At 50.0% G+C, this 13,984-nt stretch overlaps 2 protein-coding genes and 1 pseudogene across 2 annotated transcripts; 2 read left to right on the plus strand and 1 right to left on the minus strand.

The window, feature by feature from the left end:
• Positions 1 to 3,620: 3,620 nt before the first annotated feature.
• On the plus strand, positions 3,621 to 5,035 carry LOC120705208 (exopolygalacturonase-like). Its single transcript, XM_039989680.1, has one exon. The coding sequence runs from the start codon at positions 3,621 to 3,623 to the stop codon at positions 4,863 to 4,865; it is 1,245 nt and encodes a 414-aa protein (XP_039845614.1). The 3' UTR covers positions 4,866 to 5,035.
• A 2,478-nt stretch (positions 5,036 to 7,513) lies between these two features.
• LOC120702200 lies at positions 7,514 to 9,230 on the plus strand (annotated as a pseudogene).
• A 14-nt stretch (positions 9,231 to 9,244) lies between these two features.
• LOC120703909 (lipid phosphate phosphatase 2-like) lies at positions 9,245 to 11,347 on the minus strand. Its single transcript, XM_039988113.1, has 6 exons — positions 10,784 to 11,347; positions 10,551 to 10,660; positions 10,320 to 10,413; positions 10,031 to 10,219; positions 9,835 to 9,894; positions 9,245 to 9,648 (listed from the first exon to the last, which is right to left on the minus strand). The coding sequence occupies exons 1-6, from the start codon at positions 11,115 to 11,117 to the stop codon at positions 9,464 to 9,466; spliced, it is 972 nt and encodes a 323-aa protein (XP_039844047.1). The 5' UTR covers positions 11,118 to 11,347; the 3' UTR covers positions 9,245 to 9,463.
• Between the last annotated feature and the right edge of the window lie 2,637 nt (positions 11,348 to 13,984).

The following is a 13,984-nucleotide window of genomic DNA, read 5'->3' on the forward strand; positions in this document are numbered from 1 at the left end:
AGTGGGTATAACTTAGCCCATATAGCTAGACATGCAAGGTTTTTGGCTGGTGATTATTTTGCAGAAAACAGCGACTAAAGTTATTCCTCACTTTCCTTATTTTAGCCCAAGTTCTATATAAATTAACATAGTCTAATATTTGCATAACCAGATTTAGAGCAAACATAATGGAACAATAAATGATATTTCATATGTTCATCAATATGGGTATAACCATTTTTCTCCAACACAACACTACGCTGCGACGTAGTGACCAAGGTGCTCATATCCGAAAGCGACTGACGGCGAATCGATTCGATTTAACCTTGCAAGGTGGACCTAACCAACACGGCACGCGTATGCCCCGCCGGACCACACGCACCAACAATTCCCCTCCCCGCCTCGAACTACAGGAACCAGCCCAACGACATATGGTCAGCCGAGCTCAACGTGAGACCACCAAAAGTAAACAATGCATCCATATTTCTCCGCGACTACTCGACTACCCCAGGAGTTGGGTGCGGGTTCCTGTACTTTCGAAGCAAGGCAGTACTCGGCTTACCGGTTTCGACTACCTCCTACTCCCGGTATGCGGTTAGTACAGTTCAAACATGATCAGCAGGGTCAACAACGGCTCGGTCCTTAACCGACACAGGCAGAACTACACTTCTCCCGCCTGGTCTCAAGTTCTAACCTTTCTTTCATTTCAAGACTTCCACCCAAAAATTAGTAACTCATATCTGGAAATATAAAACTATCCTATATCTCGCGAGTAACCAAGAATTACTCGTCTTCTACCGAACCCTATCTAGCATAGCATTGCTAACGTCCTATACATACTAGTACAACTCAAGGACTCATAGGGTTCATGCAACTAGGGTTTCAAACAACTCCTAAACGCAATGCATAAGTAATAAATACATATATAGGTGTCATAATTTAAATTAATAGGATGTGCACCGGGGCTTGCCTTCGGGCTGCTGCTCAAAGCTGGGGTCAGACGGGGCTTGGGCCGGGTGCTCACACCTCTCCTCCTGGGCTTGCGTCGGCTGCTCTTGTGGTGCCGCAATCACCTCAAATACGGCGCCCTCAGCTGCGGATGCTACACGTATGCATATGAAATAAATGAGTGCAGCTCAATGATGTAACTATTTTACTTCAACTGGAATGCCCTGCGGACTGTCCGCGCCCAAGTGGCGGACCGTCCACCGTACTATTCTACCGACCCACCAAAGACAACAATGTCTCTAGAACAATTTCTAATTCTACCTGCGGACTGTCCGGCCCCCCTTGGCGGACCGTCCGCAGTTCACGTATTCAATCCACCAGAGATGACGTCTTTGGACAAAATCCTAGACTCTACTGCGGACTGTCCGCGCCCAAGTGGCGGACCGTCCGCAGTTAAATCCTGCACACCCCCACCAGAGACATCATCTCTGGACAACTTTAAGTTCGACGGCGGACCGTCCGCTCCTCTATAGCGGACTGTCCGCAGTCAATTCTGCTAACCCACCAGAGACGACATCGTCTCTGGACGAAACCTAATCTGACTGGCAGACTGTCTGCGCCTTTCAGGCGGACCGTCCGCGATACCTAACTTCTGACCCGCGCCGCAAGCGGCAGCAAGTGTGGCGGTGACGGCGGCGGCCGTTCACCGGCGCCGGCGACACATCATGGAAGGGGAAAAGACCAGGGAGCACAAGGAACTCACCACAAATCCATTCCCGCGGTCGGTTCGAGCGGAGGACTACCGGAGAAGCGGATCGACGTGGAGCAAAGCTTCAAGCACCTCCAATGGCAACCGGCGGTGGCGGGGGATGATTCCGGCCGTAAGAAGCCGGTCTAGGGGTTTGGGAAGGTGGAGGAGGTGCTGAGAAAGGTTCCCGCGCGAGGAATCGAGGTTTGGTGGCCGGAGGAGGGAGATCGACGAAAGGGGCGCCGGCGGGGCGAGCGCACGAGCTCCGCTCGGCTCTGGACGAAGTGAGGAGGGAGAGAAGAATGACAGGTGGGTCCCACATCCATCCAGATAAATATCTGGGTGCTACATGGCGGACTGTCCGCCGACCCCGAGCGGACTGTCCGCGAGGCAGGCGTTACAGATGACAGCCCAGCAATAGCTGTAGCGTCAAGCAGGGTTCTGTTTCCCGCTTGGTGCATGGAAGACCTGTTGCTAGGCAGGGGTAGGGTGGCATTGTCGGGGTCACCACTTTAGAGCTTGTTCGGTTAATCCCCTCCGAAGGGGATTGGGAGGGTACCCGCAAAAAAAGGGGGGGATTGGGAGGGATTGTTGTGCAAATAAATTAAGTTTGAGACTTGAATGTGCCAAGGACTGGAGAGTTGAAGGTCCATATGGGAAGGAAACATTGCCAGCGAAGGCAGCATGAACTAACGGTCTGGGAGGAGAAGACAACTCCTATGTTCTTTTGCAGGTTATATATAAGAGATTAAGAGAGCAAAGCTAAAGATCAAAACTGGTAGAAGTGTATTCTCAAAAAAAAAACTCGTAGAAGTGTGAGCCAGACTTAAAGGATTTGAGCCTGCCTTCGATGGTGGAGTTTTGAACAAGGGCTCGAGTAAGTTCAAGGATGTTTAAAAGCGAGGAAGAAGATTCTTTTTAGGGGTCAATGGAGCGGGAGAGACCCCCCCCCCCTCCCCCCACCATTCATTTTCTATATTGCGTTGGCCCTGGATGATCAGATGGGATTTTGTTTCATTTTATAAAAGCGAGGAAGAAGATCGGATGAAACTTGTTCCAAAGTAATGGGACGGAAGGCGTGAATGGTGTGATCAAACCTTCGATGGTGTAGTTTGGATCTAGCAAGGAGCATGGAAGGCTCGAGCAAGTTCAAGGATGGTTAAACGAGAGGAAGATTGAGCAAAGGTAATTTGTTCAAAAGCAACCGGACACAGAAGGTGTAAATGGTGGCATCAAAGAAGTAGCAAAATTGGTTATCTCTTGTTTATTACCTTTTTGTAAATCATATTTTAGGAATGTACTCCCTCCATCCCAAATTAGTACCCATTTTGACTTTTCTAGATATATCAATTTTGCGAACTAGTCATGATATATATCTAGATGCATACTAAAAATTATCATCTAGAAAAGGCAAAGTGGCTAATAATTTAGGTTGGAGGGAGCAGTAGACATTCAATGCCAAATATAATTAGTCATATGAAAATCCCTGTCTTCCTATAAATAGGGAGCCATCCCTACGGATGATTTTTTTGACGAGAGAAGGAAGTGGGTCCCATTTTTTTCCAGCCTAAATCTTGTTATTGAGGAAGGAGAGCAGCCGAGGTGAAATTGCATGCAAAAGGCAGAAAATGGTTGAATGTAAGTGGCAATAGTTGACTGAGATTATCTGCCGATGCAAAAGAGGAGTGTACATGACCAGACGAGGGACTGGCCTATTTGTAGACTTCTATTTGTGGACAGAGGGGCTGCCATGTATGATGTAATTCAAGAAAATAGCCATCAGACAAAAACTTGAGGTCGTGAGACAAGCCTGGTCTGAAAATAGCATAGGCCAAATGACCATGCCACAAACATAGCTGCACGAACCCCATCAGCAGTAGGTATATATATATATATAGGCCGGAGCCATTAGCGAGCAATGCAAGAAACAAAGCTTCCTGGCAAAATGGCCTTCCCCAACAACACCGTCCTGAGAGCCATCTTCCTCCTTGTTCTTGTCAGCGTTGCGCATGCTGGCGGGAAGGCGAAGGAGAGCTCGTCCGCTCCGGCAGAGGGTGGTGGTGGATCCTGTGATGGCGGGACATGCGACATCACCAAGATGGGCGCGACTGCCGGCGGCAAGACGGATTGCACCAAGGCTGTACAGGAGGCATGGACGTCGGCGTGTGGCGGCACAGGGAAGCAGAAGATCATGATCCCCAAGGGCGACTTCCTAGTCGGGCCGCTCAACTTCACGGGCCCGTGCAAGGGTGATGTGACCATCCAGCTGGATGGAAATCTGCTTGCAACCACGGACCTCAGCCAGTACAAGGCTAACTGGATCGAGATCCTGCGCGTGGACAACCTAGTGATCACCGGCAAGGGCAAGCTCGACGGGCAGGGCCCCGCTGTGTGGGGAAAGAACTCCTGCGCCAAGAAGTACGACTGCAAGATCCTACCAAACTCGCTGGTTCTGGACTTCGTGAACAATGGCGAGGTGTCCGGCATCACGCTGCTCAACTCCAAGTTCTTCCACATGAACGTGTTCCAGTGCAAGGACATGGTGATCAAGGACGTGACGGTCACGGCGCCAGGGGACAGTCCCAACACGGATGGCATCCACATGGGTGACTCGTCCGGGGTCACAATCAGCAACACGGTCATCGGTGTCGGCGACGACTGCATCTCCATCGGCCCGGGTACCACCAAGGTCAACATCACCGGCGTCACCTGCGGCCCGGGACACGGCATCAGCATCGGCAGCCTTGGGCGGTACAAGGATGAGAAGGATGTGACCGACATCACGGTGAAGGATTGCACTCTCAAGAAGTCGACCAACGGCCTCCGGATCAAGGCGTACGAGGACGCCAAGTCCGTGCTCACGGCCTCCAAGATCCACTATGAGAACATCAAGATGGAGGATGCAGCGAACCCCATAATCATCGACATGAAGTACTGCCCCAACAAGATTTGCACCGCCAGCGGCGACTCCAAGGTCACCGTCAAGGATGTCTCCTTTAAGAACGTCACCGGCACCTCCTCCACCCCCGAGGCCGTCAGCCTGCTCTGCTCCGACAAGATCCCATGCAGCGGAGTCACCATGGACAATGTCAAGGTCGAGTACAGTGGCAAAAACAACAAGACCATGGCCGTCTGCAACAATGCCAAGGGCTCCTCCACGGGCTGCCTCAAGGAGCTCGCCTGCCTCTAAGGGATCAGATCCAGGCCATTTATTTCGTTCCCTCCTCCGTTGCTATCCATTGATATGATGGCAACTACTACCACTCCTACATCTCACTGCTTCCAGTTGCTCGTATATTTGAACCGATAGGGTCGAGCAATTTATTAGATCCAGACTCAATGGATACTCTTTTACTTTCTTGGTTTATTTCAAGAGTCAGTAGACATAGAATAACAGTGTGTGCGACCCTGGCAATGCATGTAAAGCACCGAGATGATGTATATTCCATGTGTGTACTCGAGCACCGAGTCATGCCGATTTTTGTTGTTTCCCCCTTTTAAGCTATACTATGTATAACTAGTGATTGTGAGCCGTCAAATAATGGATGCGACCACAGTCCACAAGAAGTAGTTCTTGTCATATTATTTTCAGGTTCTCTTGATAAGTATTGCTGAGTATATTTTGACATATATTGAGAGTGTTAAGTATTGGGGGACCTCTAGCACCTGAATTTTTATTACAACGTAATCATTAGTAAAAGGAATTGTAACTCCTTTGTAAAGTTACTAATTTCAATGTAAAAAAATACTTTTTTGCGGGTCCAGTGTAAAAAAATCATGCGTCAAGAGGATTTAAACACATTATTCTTTTTCTACCATGCTTTCTATCATCTGTAGTGCACAAATCTAAGGTGTAAAAAGTTCAGGTATTAGAACTCTAGCTGAGGCCCCTAATGGGGGCTGTCTCCATTCCCTTGTTGAGGCCCCTAAAAGTGACTCCAACTCTAGCTATATCCCACATTTCTAAGGAATTTGTATATGTAGTGCTTGTGAGTTGTGTCCGATCAATGTCATATCATTTCTAGGTTTCTCTTGAGACATATATTACTTAGAATATCTTAACTTATGTTCTAAGCAAATATTTCTCGACCTGTAAATATCCTAGGTCTCTTTATATGAATCCCCTTCTTCTACCAGTTCCATAGCTTGTAGGATTTTGATGCAGCCAGATTCCTTAGTTTTTGATTTCCCATCAAACCACCTACATTGCTTTAGTTGTTGCCTTATGATTGTCGCATTCTCCCGAGAAATATTACTTAGAAATATTTTAGAATAGGAAAAAATCTATATCCCCCCCCCACACACACACCCGATGAGGGGTGGACTACATAACCCTCCAACCAATGAAATGATCTATATCACCCCTGAACTTTCTAAAATCGGTCAAATTACCCCCCCTAAAGTAGTTTTGAAAAATTATAGTAAATCACAGAAAAAATAAAATGGAAAATCCAATTGCGTTAGACTCCAAATGAGTAGATCTACACAGTGTACATATAATATGGTATGCTTTAGTATTTTTTTTTTGTAGCTTTAGATCTATGCTTTTCTTCATAGTGTTAAAAAAGTACTAAAGCATACCATATTATATGATCGCTGTGTAGATCTACTCATTTGGAGTCCAACACTATTGGATTTTTCATTTTATGATTTTTTTTGATTTATTATGATTTTTTGAAACTGCTTTAGGGGATAATTTGACCGATTTTGGAAAGTTCAGGGGGTGATATAGAATGTTTCATAGGTTGGTGGGTAATGTAGTCCAGCCCCCATAGGTGGGGGTGATATAGACTTTTTCCTTTTAAATTATGTCGAAAACGTCAAGTGTCATTTTTTTGGGGTTGGGGGGGAGGCTGTAGCACCCGAGCTTTGATCACCATTATCATTAGTAAAAAGATTATCTTTATCTTTATTTATTTCTAAAGCAAAGATTGTTTCCTTGGTTCGTTTTAGGCTGGGGCCTTCCTGGGCCGAAATGTTTCCATGTCCCGCCTTCTTGGCCTGACACTTTCTGGGCTCTAGCTCATGCAAGAGAGAGCAAGAGGATAACACAACCAATCTAATGTGATGGACTCTTTAAATTTCCCCGTTGCAGCACATTGTTTCATGTCTCCGACTTTTCTCATCCATATGCGTATCACAAATTCATAATCGGACAATAGATATAGAGCTTTCTGGTAAAATCGGACTATAATTGATTATACACTCTAGTAAAACTCACGAGACTAAGATGTTATTTTGGAATGAAATCTTATGGTTATTGTGTTCTTTTTAAAATCTTTAAACTAAGCAGCATAGTTATATATTAACCGTGGCAATACACGGGCACTATGCTAGTTAGACAAAAAGAGGTAATTGCAACAACTCCTAGTATTATGTAGAGTAATTTTAATTCAAATATAAAATGCATGTGCCAAAGCGCCAAAAGAAATTATTTTTGGAAGGAATTGGTAAAAAAAACTCCTTTTGCTTGCAATCAGGAAACACACACACACGTTGCAACTTGCAAGGATTTTTTTGCCCCCATGCATGTTCTTTCTTCAAATGGCACTTTTTACATGACAGCCTCCTCGATCGGATTATTTCCTACCTACTTGGACCAACCGCCAGCAGACTCGTGATGCCGAGACAAATCAGCCATGAAACAAGGCAAAGACAAAGGCGCTCATGGCAAGAGCAGCTGCCTAACAGACAGCACCACACAACTACGCGTGCAGTTCCAAGAATTCGTTGGGGGAAAATGCCAGAATTTAAAAAAAAAAACAGATCGAACAGTGACACTACGTGCCATAAATCATGCTCCGCGCAATGCATCCCCTCCACATGCGGCCAGCAGCCATGGCGTCGCGCTTTGGTGGTGCTCTGCTTCTCCTCCTGGCCATGGCGGCGACGTGGCTCGCCGCCGGCGGCGGCCCGGTCTTCAACGTGACGGACTTCGGCGCGGTCGCGGACGGGAACAGGGGCGGATACAGGAGGGGGGCTAGGGGGGCTCAAGCCCCCTGAGCCCCCCTAAGCTCCCCTAATTACACGTAAAACACTGTAGCAAGACCTCCAAATCACCATTAAATTTTCACACAAATCAACATCTCTATTGTTTCAACTCCCTTGCCTCCAATCCTGCATCCGCCACTGGACGGGAAGACGGACGACTCCAGGGCGTTCCTGAGGGCGTGGATGAAGGCGTGCGCGACGCCCAGGAGGCCCGCCGTCGTCGTGCCCGGCGGCGGGAGCAACTACCTGCTGCACCCGCTGGTGTTCCGCGGCCCGTGCAGGGGGTACATGGAGGTGCGCGTCGCCGGCGTCCTCCGCGCGCCGGCCGGGCTCGCCGCCTTCCGCGGCTAGTGGGTCCACTTCTCCAACGTCGACGGGCTGCTCGTCACCGGCGGCGGCACGTTCGACGGCCGCGGCGCCACCGCGTGGCCGCTCAACGACTGCCCCAAGCGCCGCGACTGCAAGCTCCTCCCCACCGTAAGTTTAATTTGATCGATCGATTCAGAAGATGGATTTTTCAAAAAAAAAAAAGATTCAGAAGATGGAGAGATGGACGGCCCTGATTGATCTGATCGATCGATCGTCCGGTCCAGTCCATCAAGCTCGGGCGCGTGCGGAACGCGACCATCACGGACGTGACGTCGGTGGACAGCAAGTTCTTCCACGTGACGGTGGCCGGCAGCCGCGGCGTGCGCATCCGGGCGCCGCGCGACAGCCCCAACACGGACGGCGTGCACATCCAGGGCTCCTCCGACGTGCGCGTCACCGACTCGGCCGTGGCCACCGGCGACGACTGCGTCTCCGTGGGGCCCGGCACCTCCGACGTGGTGGTGTCCGGGGTGACCTGCGGCCCCGGGCACGGCATCAGCGTCGGCAGCCTCGGCAGGTACCCCGGCGAGGAGGACGTCCGGCGGCTGCGCGTCGCCAACTGCACCATCGCCGGCACGGCCAACGGCGTGCGCATCAAGACGTGGCGCGGCGGCTCCCGCCCCACCGCCGTCGCCGGGCTCATCTTCGAGGACATCGTCATGGTCAAGGTCCGCAACCCCATCATCATCGACCAGGAGTACTGCCCCTACGCCTCCTGCCGCCGCGAATCGGTCAGCACTCAGCAGACCAAAACTAACTGACTGAACTATTTCTTGCAAGCTACTGCTGGATTATAGTTATTATATATCACGAGACGACTGCTCACAGTTCCGGCGATCGCCGGCGTGCGTGCAGGAGCAGCGGCCGTCGGCGGTGAGGATAAGCGACGTCAAGTTCAGGAACATCCGGGGCGTGTCGGCGACGCAGGTGGCGGTGAAGCTGTCGTGCAGCGAGGCGAGCCCGTGCCGGGGGCTGGAGCTCAGGGACATCGACCTGCGCTACGTCAGGCGCGGGGTCGCCACCCAGTCGGAGTGCGCGCACGTCGCCGGCGGCGTGGTCGGCGGCACGCTTGTTCCTCCCTCCTGCATATGAACACGCTCTGGATCCAAAAACTAAGCGAGACAGGGCGAATTTTTGCTCGAGTAGTTCGTAATTGGTAGTAGCATAGCCACTAGCCAGAACATCGCTGTACTGTAAGCTCTAATCAAATTCGTTAAATTTCTTGACCCAAAAAGAAAGCTCATCAATTTTCTGACTACCAGGATGCCTTTGAGGCTATGATCCACTGAATGGTACACGCTGCAGGGATCTGAATCCCCTTGTTGCCGGTAAAATTAGCATACATTGATTTTTTTTAAACTAAAATTAGCATACAGTCTTCTTGAATGAAAAAAAGAAAAGGCAGTAGCCAGTAGCATTCTTCAGACACTAGGATCTACGGCCTGATTCCATGGTGTCCAATGCTTGGCTACTGGTTCTCATGTCGTTTCCAGCACGTCCGGGAGAGGAGTCAAGCGTCAGTGACAGGTGCCGACTCGAGCCGGCTGCTGACTGCACCTCGATCTCGCCCTCAAGGGTAAGCATGTGCTCAAAGTAGGAGTGAGGCCAGAATCCTGAAACCCAACCGGAAACAGCATCAGTTGTCTAGCATTGTGTCCATTCAGAGAATGAAACGTGACAGATACATTCTAATGTTCAGACATGGATGGCAAGGTAGTACAAACAAAGGTGCTTCGATCAGACAAGAATGTGCTGAATCTGAATGCAACTGTGCACCTACGCTGCCGGCAGGGCCATACCTTGTTCGCCGGAGGGTGGTGGGAAGAACTGCAGGTAGCAGAACGACGCGACCACCAATCCTGCAGGCGCAGAATTACAGAGAGCAGAGCGTGATAGACTGACAATACGATCTTCAGAAACCGGAAGAGAGCTTGGCAACAACCAACAACAGATGATGGGAGGCAATGCGATTCAGTTGAAACGGGACACGCGTACCAAGGACTCCAGCAGTGAACACGTCCTGCCAGTGGTGCCAGTAGTCGTCCACCCGCGACACGGCGACCATGGCCGCGAGGAGCAGCGGCATGGCGACGATGCAGAGCTTCGCGACATGGCCTCCCCGGTCGAACGCCTTGATCTTGCCAGCCAGGTACCATGACAGGAAGCCCAGCCCGGCGAAAGACCCTGCAAGGCGACAAGGAACGGGGCAGCTAGTTGCAACTGCAAACCTGAAAAGGAAATTGGCACAGCGAAATATACAGCAGAGAGTGTTCAGTGGAGTTACATGAAGTGTGGCCACTTGGGAAGCTCTTGTACCCTTCTTTGATCACGGCCGGGTCTCCGTGACAGATGACCTCTCTGGTGACGTTGTCGTACCTCTGATTGAAGAAGACTCATCGCGTTTAGTTAGTGAGCTGTCAGGCTTAGCTCTGAACAAGACAAGCAGCTACAGAGTACAGCCTGATGCCTGAACTCTGAAGCTCAGGAATTCAACCAATGGAACGGGTGAGCTCACCGGCATTCCGTCAGGAAAGCAGCGCCAGAAGAAGTTGGGCCGCGGCCGGCCGACGCCGTCCTTGATGGCGTCGGTCAGGACGGCGGTTATAAGCACGGAGAACAGAAGCCCTGCTCGACCGGGCACCATTGCATCAGAGCTTGTCAGCAACTAAGCCGACTACTGCCAATACCCGCCGGGCGCAGCTGCAGAGCAGGAACATGAACAGGAATGGCAGGTGCAAGAAAACTTGCCGAGGATGGCGTGGTGCAGGTCGTAGACGTTCCGCCTCCTCACGTACATCCCGGCGACGACGGCCACCGGCGCGGCGACGGCGAGCACCGGCACGGCCCAGACGGGCACGGTGTTGTCCTTGAGCGGGTAGCGGAGGCCCGGCACCGCGTCTTCCCCGACGAACCGGTGGAAGGGCTCGATGGCGTTGAGCGCGCCGTCGAGGGCGGCGAGGACGGCCAGCACGGCCCAGTCGAGCAGGTGCGGCCTCGCGACCCTGGCCCCGTGTGTCTTGAGGTAGAGGCGCGGCGGCGCTCCGCCCGGACCGGCGGCGGCCACCGCCGGCGGCGGCGGCATCGGGCTGCGGGACGGCCGACGGCGGAGAGATCTAAATCAGCCTGCGCGCAGATTGCCGGTCAAGCCATGGATGCAAAAGGGGATTGCAAATGCCAAACGCAGGGATGCTTGCAGTTGCAGAGATCCACACAAAGGCTAGCACGCAGCGAGGTGTTGATTCGAAGTTCGAACTGCCCTGACTAGCTCGGGAATCTCTGCAACTTGTTCGTCTGAGCCTCTGAGGAGAAGCGGGGGGGGGGGGGGGGGGGGGGGGGGGGGCTTTTCATGTGACTTCAACCTCGGAGTCCACCAAAATAAGTGGCGCGCTCTGACAAATGCGCGTGCTGGAGACCATTTTGTTTCTTTTTGTCTGCTCCCATGCATGGTCCCTTCAAATCAACGAGTTCAGTAACGAGGAAGGAAGGAGGACGATAGGAGATCAGACAACGTGGGCACCCATCCAAGATCACAAAGGAAACACGCATGGCCTACATGGATGGCACGCGAGGGGAAATAGTCACAAGACTCTCAAAGCCAGAGGATCAGAATCCGACCGTCCATTTCGTTTCTTCTATCTGATCCTAGGTCCCCTGTACAGCTTCACCTCCATGGCTCCTACAGCCGTCGGCCGGGGCGGACACCATGATTCCTCCGCCCTAGCAGCAGCACCCGTCGGGCGACCAACGACCGCGCGCATTTGTAAAACGTGTTTACTCATCTTCCCTCTTTTTTCCCCTTTTTTCCCCTCAGCTTCTACATTTTAGTTCATTTTAAAGAATCACTTTACAAATTAACTTTAGAAGTGATTCATTGCAAACCGGCAATTAGAATAGCTTCTCATATGAATCACACATTCATCCTTGTAACTGTGGCGGATCCACCCCTTACCTCCATGAAAACCCTCTTAACACCCCCCCCCCCCAAAAAAAAAGAGCCATATGGTTGAAAAGGAGGAGGAAGAAGAGAAAGCGAAGGAGGAGGAAATGTTCTCTCTGAGTCGTTATAGTTATTTTTAAGAGGTCGGACGTAATAGTTGTTATTACGTGTATAGATATGACTTATATCTAGAGGCAAAAAATTATATAAAAAATATAAACAATCTATAATTTTCGAACGGAAAATAGCAAGAGTCTCCGAGTTGCTCAATTTCTAGCGCAACAAGCATTCAACTCCTACAAGCTGAGATGAGAGACAAGTGGTTCGACGTTCCTTTACCTTGAGCCGGGTACCGGACGTCGGCATGCGCGTTGGGCCGCAGCACTGCTCAGGCCAACAAGGGCCAACGGCCCAAACACAATGCAACAACTCAAGTAGTTTTTTAATCGCGAAAGGGCTTATAGCCTAGTGGTTATAAGAGCATCGATAGCACCTGAGGTCCTGTGTTCGACTCTCCATGCGAGCGAATATTCTGAGATTTAACGGCATTGTGCATTAAGCGGTAGGCGACGTCTCCGTCGACAGCGAGACGCATGTGGTGACTTCGTCAATCTCTAGGATTTGCCGGCTCAGTCTTCAAACATGCTCGTAGGGGTAGGGTTTGCGTACGTGTGTTCATAGGGGTGTGAGTGTGCGTGCGTTGTGAGTGTCTGAGTTGTACTGTGTGATCTAAAAAAAGTAGTTTCTTAATCTTTCAATTCGAATCCTTTAAATGAACTAGTGATTGGTGAATTAGCTTGTTTGTTTTTGTTTGAGTTGTGTCCCTTACTTATGTTCTTTTCATCTTTTGTATACACGCGCATCAAGTGATTTTTAGACGTCTTGTTTCATAAGATCTAAGCCATATGCCCATATCTTATGCAAATTAGTCTAGAAAAATACGATCTGGTTACCAAAAGCAAAAGAACAGACAAAAATTGTGTTGTTCAAGTAAATACTACACAACTAAGAGTTGAATAGGTACAATATAATTTCTTTTATATATCCCACTATTTTTCTATTTTGCTAGACCAGTTTTAGAGTGTAGCACATAAGGGTCTGGATTTTAGGGGGGTGTCTATTCCTCATTGCGTGTGATTGGAATCGATATAATTGCAGTAGCTGAGCGCCTCGCCTCCGCCGCTGTGCCGCCGTCCACCGCCGGCCGAACTGTCGCCGCCGCCTATCCTCCACTGTCCCCGGCCACCTCTTTTTCTATAGCCAGAGGCCATTAGAATCTTCCAGATCTCGGCAACCCCAAACCTTAAAGCTATGCCGCCTGATCCACACCTCGGTCGCCGGCGATGCCCACTCCACCCCCTCCCCCCTCCTCTAGCTAAGGATGGTAGGGTTCGAGTCGGGTGGAGTGCCTGGGCACCCAAAATCAAAACCCGAACCCACCCCGAACACCTATTCGGGTAAAAATACATCCAAAAAACGAACCTGCGGATACCTGAAACCCAACCCAAAAATCATTTTATATGGTAATATAGTAGGAGCAATAAATACTTCCTATAAACATATACATGATATATATAGCATTCACATATATAAACAAGAGATAATAAATAGTAAATAATTTTCTAAGTCAACTTTGAATAAATTTAATAGTTTAAATAAACAAAATTATTATTAAGTATACTATAAAATAAGTTTCTATTCGACACAGTAATCCATTGGGTTTTATGGGTATCGACGGGTGAAAAACCAAATCCGAAACCGAAACCGATAGGTTTTGAGGCCCCGAACCCGAAAACCGTGGGTGATAAATCATCCTCGAGCCTGAATCCGCTAGATCCGAAACCTGCGAATATCCGATCCGAACCTATCCCGTTGCCATCCTTACTCCTAGCTCGTCGGAGGCCGCTCCCCCTCCCCTGACTCGAGGAAGAAGATAAACAAAGCCCTCTGTGATAGCATTGCACCCCACTTTGCGCGGATTTTGCCCTGCCATGATCAAACCATTTGTACAC

This window comes from Panicum virgatum, chromosome 4K (assembly GCF_016808335.1).
Source record: "Panicum virgatum strain AP13 chromosome 4K, P.virgatum_v5, whole genome shotgun sequence".
In the NCBI taxonomy this organism is placed as follows: Eukaryota; Viridiplantae; Streptophyta; class Magnoliopsida; order Poales; family Poaceae; genus Panicum; species Panicum virgatum.

What these genes read in the sequence shown, in the direction of transcription:
- LOC120705208 (XM_039989680.1), top strand. Translation starts at nt 3,621, where the DNA reads ATGGCCTTCCCCAACAACACCGTCCTGAGAGCCATCTTCCTCCTTGTT.
- LOC120703909 (XM_039988113.1), bottom strand. Translation starts at nt 11,117, where the DNA reads ATGCCGCCGCCGCCGGCGGTGGCCGCCGCCGGTCCGGGCGGAGCGCCG. An exon ending in CCTGCACCACGCCATCCTCG is followed by an intron (nt 10,661 to 10,783) that starts GCAAGTTTTCTT and finishes CCGGTCGAGCAG; the next exon opens with GGCTTCTGTTCTCCGTGCTT. An exon ending in GCTTTCCTGACGGAATGCCG is followed by an intron (nt 10,414 to 10,550) that starts GTGAGCTCACCC and finishes TTCTTCAATCAG; the next exon opens with AGGTACGACAACGTCACCAG.